Raw genomic sequence first — 23,415 nt, forward strand, 5'->3', positions numbered from 1 at the left:
CAGAACATAGGGAGAAAAGCAGGAAGAGGTGCTACAGTGTTCAGGAGTGTATAGAGTTTTATGTGCATATAAGACATTTAAAGTAAACTCTCTGCTCCACCGCCAACCAGTAAAGATCTCTCATACCAGAGACACATGATCAAATTTGGTAGATGAAACCAACAGAGGCATTCTGAGAAAACTGAAAAAATTGCCAATTCATAAGCAGGGAGAGCCTCATGCAGACCTACTGTATTAAATCAAGCCTCAAAAGCAAGTCAGCGACTATCAATCAAGTATAATGATCTTCCAGGAGGAAAGGTAGTGCAGAAGATGCAGAGAAGGTAAAGACAAGAAGTATTTGGCCATTTGCTGAACACAGAATAGCCATATAACTTGCACCCAAGACCTAGAAAACTTAAAATATCCATCAGCACCACCTCAATGCTGATCCAATTTAGGAAGAAGTTGAAGAGGAGCGTCTTTAATGAGCAATACAGCACAATGTATTAACCATCCACAAACCAGGGGTTCTCCAACTGCTCGTTGACTTTAAGCTTTTCTTTGACTGAGCACACCTCTGCCGCCTTCTGCCTAGGTATGCACTATAGAAATGCAATATATATATAGATTTCGTACATGAAAATAAAAGTCATCCTGTAACAGCTCTTACATTTATAGCAATCATCTTTAAATCAAGTGTATACTCAGGACCTCCCAATTAAAAAAATTATCATCTTACAATTAACATTTTACATAACATTAGAAGTATGAAACCCACTGCAATACTTTAACAAGATTGTGAAGGCCGTTGCACTTTAGTACGGGATCTCTATTGATATTTCAAGAATTTACAAAAAAAGGTGTATAATTGAACAACAGAAGTTGTTGAGAAATGTTTACATGATTCTTTGTAGCTTGTGATACCAGCAGATCTGATAAGAGGTAACTTTTTAAAATGTTTGCAATAACTAATTTATAGAGGGCAAAATAGAAGAATTGTTGTTTCTATCCTTCCTTTATAAAATTTGCATAAATAACTTCAACAGGGATACCTACCTGAATTCTTTGTGAATCATGCAACTGATTGGGGCACATGGTAAAATTATATTATTTATGAAAGATACTAGACAAGAAAAGCTGACAATTGATTCTATCAACCAGCTTGACTAAAGAATGACAAATCATATACCAGATGTAGGCTGGAGTTCATGACTAACAAGCGGAACCAATGGGATAAAACCCATGTTCCTTAGAACATTTTGAACAATTATTTCATTATAGTTTCTTTGCTCTATGGCTGATGAGTTGTCTAAGCGTGGTTTTTTGGAATTAGGTTAAGTTTCTATTTTGCTTTAAGAGGATGGTTACTGAGGATCTACAATTCAGTTGGTACTGGGATTGCAGTGTATGTTACGAAAATGGCTCATTCATAGTGGAAGTTGAAGGGGAATTTAAAATTAGTATTGGAGACACCCAAGATGTTCACCGAGTGGAGGGTTGGATAATCTTGAGAATTGAATGGAAATATGAATAGTTAAATTACAGAGGTGATATTATGACCTTTCGAAATTGCAACATTGCAAACTCACATACAATAAAGAATTTGCTGAGGAGATGAAAAATTGTCCCTTGAAATTAAATTCGGAAGAGGAGTCAAAGTTCATTCGATAAAAGTGAGTCTGGAAAATTTTAGATAGAGTAATTTCTTTCACTCTAGTTATTGGGGCAGTGCACAACCCAGTTAAAGAAAAAAATACATTGTTTTGCATTTGGTGTAAATGCAATACACAGTGTATAGGTCAGTAGGGTTGCTCTTTATTTGGGCTTCTCATTATTGGAACTTAATGAAAATATATTTGTTAGTACCAAGACTACTTTAAGATAGATTGCATTTTCCTTTGGAGGCAACTGATTTTTTTACTGGAGGTCTGCAAAAGCTCATGCTCTTTTAATTTTTCATTAGATCAAGAGGTTGCTGGGTTTTATCATTATGCACATTAATTATGAAAGTTATGTTAAAAGTGAGTAATGTATTAAGTCCCTTTTTCTATTGTATGTTGTCTTGTTGTTTCATTCAGACTGTTATAGTTGGTACATGCATGCTCCTCAATTACAGACAGACTTGTGGAAATGAATGAGCGATCACTTCTATACATAATGATTCTAAGAAGAATTGAAAGGCATAACAAAACTATGTTCAATTTGGAACTATACTCTCAAGTTAAGCTGGATTTAGTTTGCTAAAAGTCTGCTAGAAGCAAGTAAGAAAGCGGGAGCAACAATATACGAGAAAGCAAAGAAACAACAGCAAGGAAGACTGAGAAAGGAAAGGAAGAAGGAGAAAGGGAGAGGGGGAAAAGGATGCACAGAGTTAAAAGATGGAAAATGGAGGAAGTATGTAGGAAAGGGAAAGTGAAGGATGAAATGTGGCAAGGAGAAAGAGGAAAGAAGGTAGAAAGGAAGGAACAATGATAGAGGAAGGGAAGGGAAGATACGCAAAGAAAGGATGAAGAAGGAAAATGAGAGACAAAAGAGTTTAAAGGGAGGATTCAAGCCAGGGAAACAATTATTAGAGGGAATAAGAGGACATGAGAGAAATGAAGAGAAGAAGGGATGAAAGTAGTAAGAGGAACAGAAAAGAGAAAGGAGGAGGATACTAAAAAAGATGGGAGTTAGGGAAAATGGGAAAGAAGGTAGAAAATGAAAGATAACTGTGGAAACAACTGTTATTGTTAATTTAATTGAACATGGAATTTGATGAGGAAATAATTTTAAAGCCATATGCATAACATCAGACATACACCAAAAGATGCCAAATACATTCTAGTTTTAATTGATTTCAAGACAAACCTGCATTTATAATGGATGCAACCTGCCAAGACATGACGAGAACGCTGACAGGTTTGGAGAATGAGAGCTGCTTTCAACAGAAGCAAGTGGTCCACCTGCAAAATTATAAAAAAATAATAAGACAATGTAATTAAAGTTAATGGGCACCTCCTGCAACAGTTTACCATTTATCCTGCCTTACAGTGTGATACAGACACCCAGCGTGCACAATCATAGTGTGTTTCTTAACAAGCTCTGTTGCACAGTCAATAGCTCAAGAAACTCCAGTTGTAAAGCAACCACTTCAAGGGCAGCAACCATGTCGTCTGCCACGAGTTGATGCTGCTCATTGATTACCTGGAGCTAAACACAGCTCAGGGAACTTTGTGCGCAATAAAAAAAGAGGCTTTGAACACCAGGAATCCTGCATCCATAGGGTTGTTCCATACTTCATGTGCTAAGATGGTGACTTAAACAACGACAATACAACTGGCAAAAAACAACCTATAGGAATACGTTTGATTCTGCAGTTGAATACTTCACATTAAAGCACACTAGTCCTGGAACCCTGTTCGGGGACATTGCTAGTCTCAAACACAAAGGTTTCTCATTATTTGATTTGTTTGTTAGGACTACATGGTTGAACTGAAAGTATATGATGTTTGAATCGTTAAAACTGGGCTTGAATGTTGCAGAGGTCAGGCTGGTTCAAACTCTGGGAAGACTACTAACACACTAGTTATTACTAACTGCAGACAGTTATTGGTCGTTTCCTATTTCAGTCACGAAACCGTAGTTCTGTAGTTGGTGAGAAGATCAACTACAACATTAGGGTTATTTTTCAACTTATTTGCGGTCTTAAATGCACTACATTTCTAGGATTTCTCTGTCTTCCTTTCAATACCTACCACCGTTCCCAAACACAATGTAGACAGCAGAATGTTGTCAAGTAAATCTATTACACTGAAAAGAACAAACAAATATATTTTAATTGCATGTGCATGTCCTCAGATTAACACCCATGGGCAGTCTTTCAACATCTTTTCTATTATAAAATCAAACATAACTATTCATTTTCAATTTATATAAAAATATTGTGATGGAGGCTTTTATTGTGAGATGAGGCTCTCTCCCCAAATATTTGCAGGGCATCAGCTTGTGACATGGAAACAAGAATGTATAGTGTTGCCTCGCAACAGAAGAGTAGGCTGCTATAGTGAAGTTTGACCACTGAGGTCCATTCCGATAGGACTGGTATGTTGGTGTGTCCAAACACCAAAACTAACAGATATTACTATTACCCAAAGGATTGGTGCTCAGTGGAGCAAGCACTTCAATAAGTGGACTAGACGGCAATAGTGTTTCAGAAAGTATTGCTTAGCTCCAGCCAAAAAAACAAAAACAATAAGAAATCCCACAAATTAGATCATGCCACACCATCTCTTCTATCAGCAAAAACACACCATGTTAGCAGAAAAGATAGAAAGATCTATTTTGCTCCTACGGCATAATGTTTAATAAAATGTTAGGATATTTCGCCTCAGATTATACCCACTACCATTCCCCTGAAACATTTTGAGGCCTTAACATCTTTAGTGTCTTTCTAATGTATTTTCAAATATGTGTTAAACGGTTCTCATTACCACTACACTTTAATGCAAGTCTGAGCCAAGACTAACACTTTGAGGAACCCAGTGTCTTAAGTGGAACTGAAATCTTGTGTCGATGCTTGCTGTGTAGGATCATTGGGGCTCCAGCACCCATTACATTCCCCCAACTCTACGGCTATTCACATCCGCTGATCCATAGGAAAAACGTAAGTGCAGGAATTTACTCAGGGAGCCCTGCGGTTGCATCACAGGTAGGTGGCGGCCAACAGACACGAGAGCCAGAACTGGTGATGCTGTTTAATATGTTTGAGAGCACCTTAGAATTTACCTTTTGTCATAAGAGGTGGAGTGGGCCATATCACTCTAAACTAAAGTCCTTCAGCATCTTTGCTGGTGTGATCTTTGTTGCTGTTCACAATGAAGCAATTATTTTTAAAAGATATTACAGCGGTTAGGCAGTGTATTTGGCACGGTCTGCTAGCATCCATCTGTCGGTCAGCCAATGCAACAATACATGTACTTAACACTCTGTCCTTTAACTACCACTCAGCTGAAATATAGTTGAACCCTCTACAATGTTCACAATATGCCTTACTTCTCTTTACTCTACTTTAGACACATTTGAGACCGTGGAACAGATTATGCACCATGCCAGCTGTTCTCCTGTTGGGTCTCAATATGTCATTGTAATGAATCCAGAATTTACATAATATTATATATGAAGATTCATCAATGATTTATACAGCAGTAACAAACACCATCATAAGAATGTGTTTTCCTTCTAAAACGTAGCTATTACTAGCGTGAATAAGAACAAAATACTTGCTTTCATCGGAAATAAATAACAAATCAGAAAAATTATTTTTACTTGTCTTGTCAAGATGGGAAAGCATACTGGGTTAGCATTTTTTGAAATCTTTGAGGGCAGGGCATGCACTGCTTTGGATTTGTTTGCAGAAAAAACTGTAGGAACATTTTGGAATTGTAGATTTTGTTCTCCCTTTATGATGCGTTTGTGGGCCAGGCTTTGCTTTGCTAAAAGGATGTTGGAACTGTAGTAACTGTAGAAATTAGAATACAGTGAATTATTGCCAACTGAATTGAACAAAAGGATATGATTTTGTATGTGGATAGGCTTTGTCAACATTGTATGGTGCTTTTTTGACTTATTTGTGCATCTAGAATTTTAATAGCAAAGTAAACACCTCCCACGCATGCTTCCACCCAGTGCCAAAACATGACTAACAGACCCTTCGAGCATATTGCAGAATAAAAACGTGGACACTTTGCAACATACATTTTTGGAGAAAATAGTTTCCCATTATTTTCATCATCATAGCTGTCCTAGCTGGCATCCTACTGCAAGTAACACCTCCTAAAGAGACGTATGCCTTGAATCCCGCCATCCTCTCACCAAAAGACTTAGAGTAGAAATACATATTTTGGGATCAAAGTCCACTCCACGGCTTGGGAACAACGTGTTGTCCTGCCCTGCTATTTTTTCCTAACTAGCCCAATGTCTTTCAACCAGTGAAATAGACAATCACGCGAGTCCACTGGAGGTGCTCCATCTTTTTCTTTGTTGCTTGTGAGGAGACCTACGCTTGGACGACAGAGGCCAAAATAGTGCCCCTGCTTCTGAGTGAGAGTGACTATTGCCCCTTCAACTCCAGCTATGCTATATGGTGACGGATGGTGGTAGTAACCAATTCATAATTCAGGGGCATAGGCCTTTTTATGTGTTTCTCTGTGTTGAGGAAGCGTCCCCAGTACTTGTGTCCTCTGTCCTTATCACGCGTGGGACATATGTGGAAGTTGTGGCAGTGTTTGAGATGCATGGTTTACAAGATCACACGTGACTGTCAGTGTCAACCAGAAGTCAGTGTGACAAGAAAATTGCTCTTTTTGTAGAACAATGGACAGGCCAGCCTGAACGTACTGCTTCCCAGCCCCCCTACCCGAGCCTTCTTCTACCTGGTGGTTGCGGAGGCTGCTAAGACCACTCCTTTGTTCACAACAGCAATGCCCTGCTTGTGGGAATCCCATGCACCTCTTTCTCCGGAGATGTTGCAGGTCACCAAGAAAATGGGGCAGATTTCCAGTTCTATCTGATCCACAAACTAACCAGATTAGTACAAACAGTTCTGACGCATAGTCCTTGGTCTCAAAGCTTGGGAAAACAGAACTAAGACAGAAGCACACGCTTCTCTGGGGGTTGGGGGGTGGGGGGTGCGGGGAGTGGAATGCTGAACTTTTAAATTAAATTAAGCAAGCTCTGTGTACTTGTCCTGTCACCACAGGCCAATAAATTCCATCCCGGCGAGCCAGTATTTGGTAGATCATCTGAACACTGAACAGGCTTACACACCATTGTAAGAAAATAGAACTAAAAGTGGATACTCTGCTTGGTGTAGGCTGAGAATCATGACTGAAGGATTGTTACTGTGATCTGAAGAGGTTACAAGCCTGCACAAGGATCTGAACAGAGTAAATGAAACGCCACCTACCTTTGATGAGCTGGTGATTCTGCACCATCTCTGACCCATCGAGTACTGACTGGGTTTCTGCCTTGTACTTTTCACATTCGCAAAAAAACAGGAGAAAATCTTCCATCACAACCCTAGAATGTGGTCCAGTTCTTTTGGCAGGAGGAGGTTACCGGGAGTCCGGATTGATATAACCCATCTTTCTAGGCTGTACAGTTCTATTGAGTTTCCGTTTAAACTTGAACAATGAGTGCAGGTCCCAGTGGGAACTGCTGAAGCCATTGACTGATAGGGTTACTTCAATGTCATTCACACCACTCTGCAAAATCCACAAATGAGTAAAAATAACAAACAAGTGAGAGTCCACATTCATGCAGTTGCCTCCACCACTGGAACACTTAGAGGAACACTGGAACACTGAGGTCACTTTGTCTTCAGATTCATCTGTGGAGACTGAGACCGGTTCCTCCAGGGCTTGTTCCGGAAGGCTGTCGGGCCTGGATGGAAGATGTCTGGAATGGAGTCGCTTCCTCTGGACATTTTGTGGCATCGAGCCTTGAAAGATAGACAAGCCTCATAGGTATCCTCTCGATGTTACGGAGAGAGGCAGATATTACACACTGGGTGTAGGTCCGAGTGTGGGAATTCAGCAGCACACTGGGGACATTTCTTGAAGGGGGTCCGTTCCATCGAATTCTGTCGAAATCGGCACGGGTAGTCCCAATGGCCTGCGTAGAAGTTTATCGAAGTTTTTTCGATTGTATAAGATTCACGTCGAAAAGGGGAAACACGACCGAGACAATACTGTTGAGGGGTAGATGATTGAGTGTTGAAGAGGGTATCGATAACGACACCGACCTGGAGCGCAGCAAGTCAAATCGAAACCTGAACCCAATGGATAAAAAAAACTACCTGGGGATGGAGTCGATGCCCATGCGCACGGTCACCATAAGGAGGAGTCACCTATCTTGTGACTTACAAAGACTTCTTCTACAAAAACAAAATGCAAACATCCGAGCTCAGCACCATATGGAGATTTATGCTAAAGTATACAATAGACAGCTCATATGCTTCAAACTGATCTTTCGCACTGTGCACTGGACCCACTGAACAGGTTGATATTTAATTCCCATACATAAGGTTGTCTTCATATCCAACGTTTGTGATATCTGCTAAGGAAATATGTATGAATTTCCAGGCATAAAGAGCAGTGCTTTACAATAACGCTAGTATTAGGTTGGGCCACCGGGTATTGGGAAGGGTGCATACTTAATCTTGTGTATGTGTATATTCCTCCTGGACTACAGGGCCAGGCCTTTAAGGATCTGGGCGACTTCTTGCTTTCCCTTCCTCTTGGGAGGCTCTTTATGGGAGGATATTTCAATTCCATAGTGTCGGATAGTTTAGATAGGTGGCCGCCCAAAACGTTACAAGACACGCTTACATGGGTAAACAACTTTCTGACTGCGCTAGGCCTTACAGATGCCTGGCGTGCATTTCATCCCACGTAGAGACAATATACGTTCTACACGGGGCCTACAAAACGCAATCCGGCATAGACTACATAATCACACCTGCAGACCAGCTGGGTTACATTAGAGAAATTGCTCATTTAGCCCGAGGTATTTCGGACCTTGCACCCCTATGGGCTCGGGTAGAAGTTGGGGAACCATAGACAGGAAGAACAGCCCAAATCAGCCCCATGTATTTTACGGTACCTAAGATCCGCAAGAGTATTATCAGTGACACGGAGCACTACTTTCATGAAAATGAAAACTCAGTGGATTCGGCAGTAGTGCAATGGGAGGCCTATAAAACGGTCATACGAGGGACGGCGGTCTCCCAAATTGCCACCTCCAAGAAAGAGAGAGAAGCGTGAGGATCTAGACCAGTTGGAAATGGAGAATTTAACGTTGGAAAATAGTCTTCAGGAGTCAGAATCAGAATCAGAGAAGAAAAGACATGAATGGCTACTCAAGCAGAACGAGTTTCGGGCTGTGTCAATGGATGCGGCCAAGACGCAGCACAGAGCCACACAATGTAGAATATATGAATTGGGTGACAAAGCAGGCAAGCTACTGGCGTGGTTTGACTGTAGGGACCAGGCGAACAACATAGTGGTGGAACTTGCCACTAAAACTAGGGGCTTGACCTCCGACCCACAGGCCTTTGCGGAGGAGTTAGCGGAATACTACAAAGAGGTATATACTTCCCGAACGAGGTATATTGAAACCGATGCACTCTCTATGCTCCAAGACATTTCCCTCCCTAGGCTCTCGGACGAGGAGAGATCGAGCCTTGATCGAGAACTGGACACCGGAGAAGTGGAAAAAGCTATCCCACGATCTGCATGGATGGAGGGCCTCGGGTCCCAACTGCTCACCGGTCGAACTCTATAAGTTGACAGCTAATAAAATTAAATTACATCATTTCTGGTTAGAATGTTCCAGGATAGCCTGGATTCTGGATTGTTCCCACTGGACCAGAGACTGGCAAATATTGTGGTAATCCACAAACAAGGTAAACTGGCTCACCTGTGTTCCTACTATAGGCCGATCTCACTATTGAACGTGGAGGCCAAGATCCTGGTGAAGGTACTTGCTACCCGCCTTTTGACAGTGATTACCAACCTGGTCCACCCTGATCAGTCAGGCATTATGCCAGCCCACAATATTTCCCTCAACTTGCGGAGGCTACACAGGGTAAGAGCAAAGGCCAACACTATTCATGAAGATGCTGCGGTGGTCTCGCTGGATGTGGCCATGGCCTTTGATACTATTGAATGGCCATATATGTTGGCGGTGTTGCAATAACTAGGATTCAGCCCAGGTTTCGTCAGTTGGGTACGTCTCTTGTATGCCGCCCTGTGGCTCGAGTAGTGGTTAACAACAGGGTGTCCTCCCTTTTTGAGCTGAGTAGGGGCACTTGTCAGAGTTGCCCCCTCTCTCCATTAATTTTTGACCATTAATCACTGTACGTACGGATCGCAGAATGACCCGGTCTACAATATGGATAGGAGGCTATTACCCGAAGGGAGTTACAGGGGAGCGCTGTACGCCAATCCTTCTAGAGTGAAATTAACAGGACCCAACAATCATTCAGTCACGGTATGGAGAGATGCCACACGGAGTTTGGGTTGGAAGGACAAGATCATGCTGGCCACCCCACTCTGGGACTCAGTTCAGTTAGGGAACATGAGGGTCACCAAAGAGTTTGACAGATGGGACCTAATTGGTTTATCTTCTGCGGGGGACCTTTGGAGAGATGCTGGAGTAATCTCCGTTGACCAGTTAAGAGACGAATATAACCTAGCTGTATCAGAACACTACAGATACCTTCAGGTCAGACATGCGCTGCAAGCCGTAATACCTAGGGGGGATAGCCCACCAGAGTCATCACCGCTAGAGGACAGAATACTAGATGGCCACCTTCCGGAGAAAGCGATCTTCATGATATATGAAAAACTAATAAACAATTCTCCGACTCCCTTCTCCAACTGTGTGCTCGCTGAGACCACAACGTAGTGGGGCTGGAGGATTAAGAATAGCTTGAAGCGCTAGCATCCCCCAGAGAAACGGCAGTCTCATCCAGGCGGAGGCTTGTTCAACTTAAAATACTACATAGGATATGCTATTCGGGGTCCACATTGATGAAGGTGGGATTTAGGGACAATGCAGATTGTAACAGGGGATGTGGGCTGGTTGGTACATTCATACACACACTTTGGGAGTGTCCATACATCCAGAGATACTGGAAAAGGGTCACGAACTGCATGACTGAAGTCATGGGGTAACCACTGACTGTAATATTAAGCTGTGTCTTTTAAACATCTGGGGCCCTTCAGACCTAAATGTCAAAGATAAGATGTGGGTGTCATTGGGAATGATGGTCACCAAACGCAATATTGCAAAGTTGTGGGGAGCAAGTGAAAAATCATCCCTGAAGCTTTGGGAGAATGACATGGATTATTGTATGTTCCCTGAAAAGACTGTATATCTTTCACGAGGCTGCCCTAATAAAAGGTCGCAAATAGGGCAGAAATGGAACACTTACAGGGGGGGCATCTGTGTGCCGCCAAGAGACCTATCACTATCGGATGCCGAGTAATGTTTGCCTGCTTGACGTCTTGGGCTACATTCTACCCCGGCTGGGGCAAGCCCTTGAAATGGAGAGTTGTCGATTGTAATATTGTACACGATACGGTCTGTAATGCTAATGTTATAGGGTATTTATAAAGCACACGGCTACTCCGTGGAGTGTCCCGGCGCTAACAAGTACCCCTTGACAGAGAACAGTGTGCAACCTCATCCTACAAAGTCCCCATTACTTATAGAACAGCCAGGTCTTAACTTGGCGCCTAAAACGAAGGAGCTCTTTTTCTTGTCTGAGAGAAAGAGGCAGACCATTCCATAGTTTTCCAGCTACCACCTGGAATGAGCGCCCCCCTTCCTAGTCCGCATGCATTTAGGCACCAACAGCAAATGTTGGGTTGATGACCTCAAAGTCCTGGCTGGGGTATAGGGTATAATTTTATTTCTGATGTACTGAGCCCCGCTGTTATGGAGCGCCTTAAAGGCCAAGACCAGGGACTGAAAATGAACCCTATTTTTCACTGAAAGCCAGTGCAGGGATTTTAAATGAGCAGTCATGTGAGTCCTGGGCCCGACCAGGGAAATGGCTCTAGCGGCTGCATTTTGAACTACTTGCAAGAAGCCCAATAGATAATTTGGTATGCCCAGGTAAAGCACATTTGACTAATCCAGCCTTGACGTAATCAAGGCTTGGACCACTGTTTTCCTGTGGGAAATGGGGAGCAGCGGTAGAAAGTTTCTCATTATTTTTAAAAACCTAAAACACGTGCCGGCCACTGCTTGGACCTGCGACTTCATAGACAAATCTGAGTCAAATAAGACTCGGAGATTTTTCACATTGGTAACTGGACTAGAAGGTGGAGACTGATCTTGAGGCCCCCATTTGTGTCATTCACCCCCGGATTGTGTCCGAAGAGGATTATTTCAGTTTTGGCAGAGTTGCATGACAATTGGTTCAAATCGTCCTTCTCACATGTGAACAACAGTTAGCTATCATTGGCATAAGTTATGACTTTTGCCCCATGATGTTTAGCTAGGGGTGCCAGTGGGGCCATATAAATATTAAATAAAGTTGGACTCGAGGGGCGTGGTCTTCAGCCGGAGGAAAGGGCCGCACTCTGAAGCGGCTCCTCGGCCCTCGCTCTCATACCGGCTCCTGATCCGTTGCCGAAGCACCTGATCCCACCTCACACCCAGTATAACCTGTGAGGGGTGACCTGGTCTGCGCTGCCTGTCTTCTGGACGCCCTCGGGCCCCCCAGTGGTCGATATAAAGTCCCTGATGAATGCGGCCCGGGGCCTGAAGATGGCGACCATGCTCGATGCGGACTGCGGGCCCGGCCCTGACTCCCTGACCCTAGAGCTGCTGGGACGAGCTGTGAGCGGTATCGGAGCCTGAGGGAACGATTGGGAACGGCCCCGCGGAAATCCTAACTCCTAGCACCGGTGAGTGCTGCCTTGTGAGACCGCCTACGGACCCCCCCTGCCACCCGGGATCCGATTCACGCAAGCCCCCGGCTTTGAGCCTGCTGCCGGGAACCGCCCAACAACTGACAGCTGCCTGGCACCCCGGTCCTGTGGCTCGCCGCAACAGCTCCCGGGCTCCCCCCTGGCACCTTCCTACCTGCGGTCCCCGGACCTTGAGAAGGAGACCGGTATTGACGCTGGCTGCGGGCCCGACTCCGGGCCTGATTCTCTGGCCCTGGTGCTGGCGGGTCGGGCTGCGAGCGGCGTCGGGGCCCGGGGAGGCGACTGGGGACGGCCCCGCGGAGGCCCCGATTCCTTAGCGCCGGTGAGTGCTGACTTATTGCGGCCTTCTACCGACCCCCCCTGCTACCGGGGGTCCTCTTCACACGAGTCCCCGGCTTAGGGCCTGCTGTCGGGGCCGCTTAATTACTGACTGCTGCCTCCCGACGGCCCACTCCCGCGACTTGCAGCGGTGGCTCCCTGCTTCCCCTTGGCCCCCGCGGATTGCGGCGGAAGTTGGGCCCACCTGGGAACGCCTGGGGGGGCTGCCTAGACCTTTCCCCACCACACAGCCCTGAGGAGAACGGTTCGTGCTGCGGCAGGGGAGTCTGTGTTTTCGCCCCCCTCGGACCCTGGTTAACTACACCACTGCGTCTTTGACCCTGAACGGCGCAGGCACAGAGTTGATCATCCTGTGTGGCCCCTGCCTCCTTGTCCTGTGGGCACCTGCCCTACGACTGGGCTCGATTGAGGGTCTCCGCTGCCCACCCTGGGCCTCTACTTGCATTGGGGAGCCACTTCCTAGACCCACAGAGCCACGACCGACCAGCTGGGGCTTTGCCCCTATTTAAAGGGGCGCATACCGTCGCTTGGACCCGGGGGCTTCCCCCCCTCCCCCTCTACTCCTGGACTGCAGGACTGGCCTGTCTCCCGGCGAGGAGCCTCCACATATAGCTGGTCGCTTACCCCACGGGAGAGGAGGCTTTAACGCTCCCAGAGACATCGCTATTGCTCTGCTCAACTTCTTTTGTCCTTATTGGAACCCTAACCTCTCACGTTGTGCCAGCCCCTTGGAGTTCTTGACGAGGGGCCTGTGCTGGAAGTGCGAGGGCCCGCTCTTTCTTGCTTTACCTTGATTTGATCCTTTGGCCTACGCCGTGCTGGTTGACCCTCCTGATGGTGTCCACCAAAGGCAACAGGCCTTCCAAACAGAGGCAGCTCAATAAACTTTCCTGGGGGACTAGGGGTGAATCCAAGGAGGTGAACCAAGAACCTACACCTAAAACCGCGACCCCTCCCCCGCCGCCTCGTTCCCCCACGCTGGAAGACGTGATGGAAGCAATAGCCGGGGTTCGCTCTTCGCTGGAAACCCGGATAGACTCGGTGAATGTAGAGGTCACTCTGTTGAGAGCTGACCTCCACAAGATGGACTCCAGGGTGCGGGACATAGAAGTTAAAACCACATCACTTATAGACAACACCTCCACTCTCCAGCAACAAGTGACACAGCTTCTGAAACAACAGCAACAGATGGGAGAGCTCCTAGACGACTATGAAGGACGCGCACGGCGCAACAACATCCGTATCCTGGGGGTTCCGGAACGCCTTGAGGGGCCTGCTGCTGACCTCTTTGTCGAGAACTTAATTCTGCAACACCTCCAGCCTAAACAACTGTCTAACTACTTCTCGATAGAACGGGCACATAGAGTCCCGGGGGCAGACCAAGGCCAGGCGCCCCCCCGCCCCATCATCGCCAGAGTATTCAACTTTTGTGATTGCGATGTCTTCCTTCAAACGGCACGAACGGCACCAACCCTACGCCTGGAGAACGCTCAAATCCTGCTCTTTCCTGACTTCACCGTGAAAGTCCAGGCCCATAGACGCAGTTTCCTTGAAGTCAAAAGAGCACTCCGCGCCAAAGGCATAAAATACGCCATGCTGTTCCCCACTAAACTACAGGTGGAGTCGGAGGGAAAGACCTGGTTCTTTGTGTCCCCGGAGGAGGTTTGAGACTGGATAGAAGGATGGCGTTCATCGAGGACCACTTCGCCTCATCGCCGAGGTTCCCCTGTACGTAATGACCCAAGTTCCCTCCCGAAAAGTCAAGACTTGTTCGCCGACGGCACTCAATGAGACCAATAACTTTTCAGCTGTCTGTTTCTCTTCTGCTGCTATTCCAGGACCCTGGCCTGTGACTAGCCTTGTTTTGTTGAAGCCCTCTACTATGGACCGGCCAGAAGAATCGCTGGTTGGCGACTGCCCAACGTTTACGAGTATCCTTTTCTGATCCGGACGTTATAGATCACCTATATTGGTTCTTTTGTATTGTAATGTGTGAATATCTTTTATGATGCTTTTTGTGTTAAAGGCGCATTAAGCTCTATTATCCTGTTCACTCTGAGCAAGGGCATCCATGGCTCTCCACGTACCCAGTCAATGTTTGGGAGGGCGACAGGCACTCTGCCTAGTTGGAGAATGGGTAGTTTCAAGTCCGTGGGCAGGGAGGGGGGTAGGGTTGGAGGGAAGGGAGGTTTTGGGGTGTTCTGTTTTGGTTCTCTTTTTCTTTTGTGTTTTCAACAGAGTCTTATTTTGTACACGCTGCAGAGTTATTTTAGACATGGTGCTTACTACACAGCGCTACGAGCCCTCGCAAGACATTCCACACTCGTCATTAGGATGTACTTGGTCTCCCTTAGACTCCCCCATCGACCGGTTCAGACCCGCTATCAGCTCTGGGTACCACTTTGTAACTCAAGGGCCTAAACTCCGTAAATATCTCCCATTCTTTAAACCGCCATGACATCCCCCCCTGGTTAAGTCTCTCTCCCTCATGACATGGAATGTCAATGGCCTAGGCAGTAGAATTAAAAAGGGGGTTAGTCATGCCATTTTTCAAACGTCACGCACCGGATCTGGTTCTCCTCCAGTAAACGCATTTGATTGGTTACACATGTCAAGCACTGCACGGGGGGGGGTTACAAATTGCTCATCCACCAGGGTTTACCTCCTGACATGTGCAAAGACATGGGTGACCCACTAGGTCGCTTTGCTCTGATTGAGGCCATTTGGGAGGGAAAACCGTTAAATGTTATCTCAGTTTACATTCCCCCAACCTTAGGAACAGACACATTGCAAACACTGCAGCAATTAATCCTAGATCTCCCACACGGATCCCTGCTTATTGGGGGTGACTTCAATATGAAAATGAATGACGCCCTGGATCGACACCCCCAGCGTACATCGCACAGGCAGGGTTCTGATCTCCTAGAATTTACACAGGTGATGGGACTCGAAGACTTATGGCGTTCGTTTCACCCGACTACTTCCTATTTCACACATTATTCTAATGCCCATAATAGTAGCTCTCGCATAGATTATTTTTTCTCCCCCACAACTGATGTAGAGCTTTTCCGCCTCCCCTAAGGGGCTCATCAGGGGTATTTCCGACCACTCCCCACTTCTTGTAGAATTTACGTACCATCGCCAGATATCTCGCGGCCCCATAATCATAACCCCTTGGCTTCTAAAAATCCCCGACATAAAAGACTGCCTGCTAGAACACACGGAATATTACTTCACAGAAAATGTCGGATCAGTGAAGTCGGCTATAACTATTTGGGAATCCTATAAGGCTGTACTCAAAGGGAAGGCGTTAGCTCTCAAAACTGGCTATAAACACAAACAAAATGAACACCTAATTCAGGCTGAGGTTGACCTAGTCCACCTGGAATCGACCCACAACGCGAACCCCTCAGTGGAAACGGCTGCTCGTCTCCGAACGAAACAACTAGAATATAAAGCACTAGCCTTGGAGAAAGCACAGGCCAAACTTTTAAAGACTCGCCACCGAGTGTATGAACTAGGGGACAGAGCAGGTAAAATGCTGGCATGGCTCGAAAAACGCGAGCAAGGCTCCAGATGGATCCCGGAATTGACCGGACCAGGCAATTCTCCTATCACAGACCCCGGGGAAATAGCGGAGGTCTTTGCTGGCCATTTGGAGGGAGTATACACAGCCAGGGCACACTATAGTGCCGAGGAGTCTAGACTACTGTTAAATGAAATGCGCTTACCCACCCTTTCTGAGACTGACGCACAGGAATTAGAGGCAGACCTCACAACAGAGGTTCGCCATACAATCGGGTAAAGCTATGGGCCCCAACGGAGTCCCTATTGAATTTTTTAAGGGCATGGCGGGTGAGATTCTCCCACACCTGAGGGCAATGTTCGAAGAGCCGCGATGCCGGATGCCTGCCGCTAGATCAACGATTGGCATCAATAGTGGTTATCCACAAACCTAATAACCGGCTACTGATTGCGGCTCTTATAGGCCGATTTCCCTTATTAATTCCGAGGTGAAAAATCTGGCGAAACTCCTCGCTACCAGACTCATGACAGTCATCCCCTCTTTAATCCACGAGGATCAGTCGCGATTCCTTCCTGGCCGTAACACGGCACTTAATCTCCGCAGGGTCCACAACATTATGAGTAGAATACCATATCTCCAAGAAGATGCATCTATCCTCTCCCTCGACGGTACACTCGCTTTCGACTCCATAGAATAGTCGTACCTCTTTGAGGTCTTACTCCGTTATGGCTTCGGTCCCAAATTTATTCAATGGGTCCGATTGCTCTATACTGACCTCTGAGGGCAAGTGTATGTCAATGGTCACACATCCAGACTATTTCCTCTACACAGCGGAACTAGGCAGGGTTGTCCTCCATCCCCACTATTATTCGCGTTTACCCTAGAGTCTTTGGCCCATTGGGTTAGAACGGATAACTCTATCCCAGGCCTCCGGTGGAATGACGATACAGTTGGCAAGATCTCACTATATGCAGACGACATTCTCGACTACATCTCTTCCCCCAAATCCTCTATTAATAGTCTACTGCACGTCATCACTAATTTTGGCAAATACTCGGGCTTCTCCATCAATTGGTCCAAATCAGTGCTATACGGCCTACGAGGCCCACTTCCTCCTCCCCCGTGGGGATTTTCGATTGATGTGGCCCAGGATAGATTCAAATACCTCGGCATCTTTGTCACCCCGGACCTCAAAATCTTCTATGACCGTAACCTAAAGGGCCCGCTTCAAAGACTCCATACAGACATATCACATTGGAGATCGCTGCCTCTGTCTCTTCCGGGCAGGGCAGCCCTTTTTAAAATGCTTGCACTCCCTCGCTTTTTGTATGCCTTACAGAATTGCCCATTTCCCATTGCCAACTCCTATTTTAACACACTGGAGGGAGACCTCCGCCTCCTCCTATGGGACGGCGGCTCTCCCTGCATTGCTCTCCTTTCGCTTACGCAGGGATGGTATGATGGTGGTATTGCCTTGACAAATATTCAACTTTATTATTGGGCGTCTCAATTGACTGCCACCAACTCTTGGTTATATGATCCACCAAAAAACCCTGCTTTCCACCTGGAACGCTATTAGACGGGCCATGAGGGTTACCTCGGGGCCTTATATGGCAAGCCTTCCCGCACTCGCTATATAGGCCCGATGTCTCAAACGCTAGCAATCTGGCACTGAGCGAATAAGCGCCTCGGCTGGTCTGACACTCATGTTATCCACCCCGCTCTGGTCCTCACATACGCTAGGCTCCCTCTGCCATTATCAGGGTTTTGACAAATGGGACATGATCGGCATCTCTACCCCGGGGGATATGGTTCATAAGGGCAAGCTGCTGACATTCGTTGAGCTCCAGTAGAAATATGACTTAGCCCAATCTGAGGCCTTCCGCTACCTCCAACTCAAGCATGCCATACTCACCAATGTCCCTGATCTCTCTTCTCTTCCACAATCCTCGCCTCTCGAGGATAGACTATTATCTGAACCCCTTCAGGCCAAGGTGATATCCTTTACCTACCGCAAGCTATGCAATAACATGCCTAACACCTTCCAACTTCTAAGAAACAAATGGCAGGGCGACATTGGGGACATGGAGGATGCTGAATGGCAGGCGGCACTGATGTCCCCGCGCGAGTCAGCTATCAATCACAGATTCAGCCTTATACAATTAAAGATATTACACAGAACCTACATGTCTGCACCCCTCCTAGCCAAAATTGGTAGACGCGGAACCGATCTCTGTCTAGGTAACTGTGGGCGGTTTGGCACTTTCTACCACACTATCTGGGACTGCCCGATAATTCAAGACCTGTGGGAGCGGGCGACCCGTAAGATGTCTGATGCACTTGGAAAACCTGTCCCTCTGTCTCCCAAAGGCGGACTCCTTAATGTGTGGGACCCCACAGATCTCACTGCGCTGGAACGACAATGGGCGGCCCTGGGCTTTCTCCTATTAAAACATGAAATAGCAATGCAATGGGGCTCGCCTAATAAACCGCTCTTGATCAGATGGGATGGGTCGCTGCAATGGATACATGTATGTTGTCTGAAAAAACTGTATATAAGGTCAGGAGGTGTCCTGGAACTTGGGATAAGAAATGGGGTCATTGGAATGTATATAGAGGCGAACTTTGTACTTCCCCTACAACTGAAATGGCGATGACCAGGATTGGTCCTCCCTGAACTGGCACTTGTAATGCACCGCTGTAATGTATGCCTTCTATGTCAATTTTGTACTTCATGACTGCCAACTGATTACTTACTCTGCTTTGTTCAATAAAATATTTTATACAAAAAAAATAAAGTTGGACTCAGGACTGAGCGCTGTGGCACTCCAACATTCAGTGGTGGAATATCTGCTGAGCTATTTTAAGTGTTTATTCGTTATTAATAAAAAATAACATAAAAGAGGGGGGGATTTGCGCAATTTTGCCACGAGTGCTAGAGCAGACTGCCCACCAAATGTGCATTTTCACTGAGCTATTTATAGGGGACGGATATATGAGGGTACAACGCGTACAGTTACAACGCGTACCTTTACGACGCAGGTTTAACAACGCAAGTCTTTACAACGACTTGCGTTAGAGGGCACTGGATAGGGAATAGTTCCAACTCCAGTCCCCGTGGATAGTAGGGAAGGTGTTGGATAGTAAATTAAACTATCCCCTATCCTAGAGCGCCCTCCAGCGAAAGTCGTTGTAACGACTTTCGTTGTAAATCCTGCGCTGTAACGGTACCGCGTTGTAACGGTTCCGTTGTAAAGGATGTTTCCCATAGGGGACATCAGCATACCTGGGAAACTATTATTGATATATTTTCAAACTTACTCTCTTAAGATAACGTAAATGTTAGAAATATGTAAAATGGTGTTATTCAAAGCATAAGACCCAAACAAGTACATATACAAAAATAATTTATGAATTGGGCTCAAGTCAGCATATGGGCAATTTCTTGCTAATTTAAATTTTAAATACAACCATGCTCTTTTCTTTTGAAGAGGACTATTGAGCTCACCCCATGACTCACACACATCAAGTATGCTTGCAGTGCAAATGGGTAAGATACTAATGACCAATACCAACAAACTGCAAATGAACTAAATACCAAATAGTCAAAGTCAGCAACTGTTGTCCTACATTGGTCACACCAAATGAACATAATAAACATTTCTTGCTTACCTTTGATTTATCGAGAGTGTAAAGTGAATTAAATATCTTGTGCAAGTCACTAGAATATTTCTGAATATGGTCTATGTACAGTTTCCACTCCTCATGGAAGAAATCAACAGGTTTTACCTGGAAAAAAAAATATGTCAATCTCCATAGTAAGTAAACCTCCTATTCAAAGCAGGTGTAAATGGCAAAAACTATTGTATTAAGCAATATATAAAAGAAAACAAATTATTAGATTACACACATTATTAGTAAAGATTTGTTTTCACCGGTGTTGGGAAGAGAACACAAATGTAAATTCATACCTTTGCTATGACATGCCTCACACTGTTGATTAACAAACTACAGACATTGGCAAGAAAGGAAAATCTATATTCAAAGGAAACAGTACCAGAATGAGATTTAAGTTCAGGCAAACAGGTTTCTGAGAAAACTTAGGCCAAAAGGTAGGGCACTTAGAGAAAATCAATGAATAACGCTTTCTGAAAGCAGGCAAAGTAGTTACTGATGTACTCTGAAGGTGCAGATCAGTGTACTTTATAATGATTTTAACCACATGAGGCATCTTCTGAAACATTGATGTCTCTTCTACAAAATGCTTCTTCTGGTAATAACTAATCTACTTGGCATGAGGGGGAAAGTGGGGCTAGGAAGCTAAGATGGCGGACGCGTTTTAAGGACTCTCTTGGCCATCCTCGCTATCTGTCACCATCCTGTGCCAATTCCTCCTACACTATGCCAATACCCCTGTAAAATATGCTACTGCACTCCCGCCAGGAAATCAGGATACCAGGAGCATTATAAAGCAGGCTCAAACCATCATTGAGGGTGTCCAAGCTGTCGCTGGTGAGCCATACAAGATAGTGGCCTGGGTGGTCCCAATGCTGCAGTGCTTTTTCTACCAGCTCTGCCAGACATATGCATACACAGGTTGACTCATCCTAGAGCAGCAACTGCAGTGGCAGAGAAAAGTGGGCCAAACGCAGTGCAGCCAAATTCTCCTCGGCGGGTGAGTTGGCCCGAAGGGATCGGCATCATTGCTGCCTCTAGAGCAGAGCAATAAGTCTATTTAGGGCGCGATGAGTGGGGTAGGTGCCGCCCGACCTATCTGTGGGTCCCAAAGGCCAGTGATGAGGCTGGCGACGTGAGGCTACCCCCCCTCATGCTACCTCCTTCTTCCAACTCATGGAGGTAGGTGGGCCAGGGGAGCACTAGCTTCCTTGTTCTTGGCCTTGACACTGGTCGGTCTGTAACCTGACTGTCCACCTCGAAATGCCACTGTTACAAACAGGCCATATGAGGTAGCCCGGGCTGGCACTGAAACACCCTGATTTTTGGAGAGGCGCGATCCTCAGGCAATGAGGAGGCGGACCAGGGGCCCCCACCTTCCTTGGGAGACATGCCAACTGCATGCGCCACAGCGGGACGGGGGGGCTGTTAATCCCATATATCTACATATCACCCAGTGGAGAACATTGAGAAGCGGGTGACGTCTCAGAGGCACCACAATGGTGGTGTCAGGGTTCCTGGCTGCCCAGCCTGCCACTTTTGTACCCATGAGGTAAGCATACCAGGAGGAGCTGATATCCTATCTCTGGCCGGAGCTGTTCTCACGGCCCCAACACTCAATATCTCCCGTTGCTGGAAGACTGGCTTTAGAAAGCACATCTTTCCACCACAGAACAGTGAAGTTTAGGAATACGGTGACTATCTGGTTTGTGAAATGTGACACTATTTCATGGATCTAAAATTATTAAATCTGGTTTCTTCTTTGTTCTTCAGACATAGTCTTTCATCATGACAAAGGGCTTGAAGCAAATTGACCTTCAAAGCTGATTTGATTGCTACTAGATAGACAGTCTTCCTACGAAGGAACATATTTCAATGGGTTTTGCATGCAATTTGGCAAAACTAAATTTAGATATACTAATTGAGGACCACTCCGTATACAGGAGAGTGTGGGCAGTCATACAAATGGTACTCAATAGCCAAATATTGTTCAACTCTAGAGCAAAGTTTCTTGGTCTAGGACCCGAATAAAGTGTAAAAAAACTTGAATTTACTTATTCACTTTCAAGTCCATGAGTTTTTCATAAACTCAGATAAAATACAATTTACTGAAAAAAGGTCCTGAAAACCAACATTTAATGCTAATAAAATCATTATCAAGGTTAAATTTGGAAACGTAAATGAGGGAACATGGCTGAAAGGTTAACATGCAAGGGGGGAATTGGTGAAAAATTGAAACCAACTAGAATGATCATCAAAGGATCAAACTGTGGAAAAAAACATTGTCAGTATTATATTGATTTTTTAAGCCTAACCGATGCAAACGTTTGCTGCTGTACAAACGGAACAAGGAACTGTTAGGTAATCCAGCTCTAACTGTGCAATAACATATCTAGTAAAGGTCATGGTGCACGTACCATACTTACTATTGCAAGTATGGTAAGTTTACTTATACATCATGCTGGTCCTTATTTCGAGTACCACCATTTCCCTGAATGAGCTTTATAGAAGTATTTTTAATGTCTTTTGGAGAATCTATTGCACTGCAGGCTTTACAAACAGTATGGAGTACCTTTTAGTAAGCTCCACCTTTTGGAAACAGGCTACCTCAATGTTAACATGTTTACACCCGCATATTTTTGTGAATAGCACTGGTAGACTTAGCAGAGAATTAAAACATGAGTAACATGTTTTGAGAATATCAAGTTACTTGCATTATATTGCCACTTTACTAATCCTTTCATCAGATGACCTCACATCTTACTCTGGTGTGTCATTTTTCTCAATAATAGCATTGAGTTTGCTCCTGTGTTATACAGTTCGAGGAACATGCATTGTGACCATACAATATTTCTAGCTTTGCCTCGATCATAAATTGACAGCACGTGCCAAATCGTTCTACTCATTACTGGACATTTTTTCAAAAGGTGTGTGCACTATAAGTCTCTCACAGCATTTCACCATTATTGTTTATATTTGGCATGCACACACACAGGGTGTTTTTCCTTTGAAAGAAATATAGGTTCCTATTTGGCTACTATGTATGTTTATCTTGCAGAATGATGCTGAGCGCACATAGCACTTCTATCCATCCTAATGATGACCCCTATCATAAATCAGGCCTTATACGTTGAAATGTCTACAATCCTTTTTATTTGACAAATGATATAACAGAATTGGATATTTGTACCAAAGTAAATGCCATTGTATAAGAAAACCTGTGGGTGTTGTATTGTATACTATATTCCTAGCACCTCACTTTTTTCCTGCACTGGTCACTGCACATTTTTAGGTCTCGGCCTGTGTATGCTGAACTTGCGCAGTCTCGCTGGCAAGATCTTATGTTTTCCAGAGTGGGGCTTGAACCCACCTCTCTTCTCCATTGGCTGGCTTCCTAAACGGAGGCCA

At 45.3% G+C, this 23,415-nt stretch overlaps 1 protein-coding gene across 1 annotated transcript in view; it reads right to left on the reverse strand.

The window, feature by feature from the left end:
- The window catches only part of HPS4 (HPS4 biogenesis of lysosomal organelles complex 3 subunit 2), a 231,350-nt gene that overhangs the window by 145,009 nt on the left and 62,926 nt on the right, over window positions 1-23,415 (reverse strand). Inside the window, exons 6-7 of the mRNA XM_086943139.1 lie at window positions 20,005-20,121; window positions 2,833-2,927 (exon numbers count right to left, since the gene is read on the reverse strand). Of these exons, the coding sequence (XP_086799265.1) occupies window positions 2,833-2,927; window positions 20,005-20,121 (212 nt within the window). The remainder of the gene's footprint in view (window positions 1-2,832; window positions 2,928-20,004; window positions 20,122-23,415) is intronic.

The sequence above is a fragment of the Lissotriton vulgaris genome, chromosome 11 (assembly GCF_964263255.1).
Source record: "Lissotriton vulgaris chromosome 11, aLisVul1.2, whole genome shotgun sequence".
NCBI classification, from domain to species: Eukaryota; Metazoa; Chordata; class Amphibia; order Caudata; family Salamandridae; genus Lissotriton; species Lissotriton vulgaris.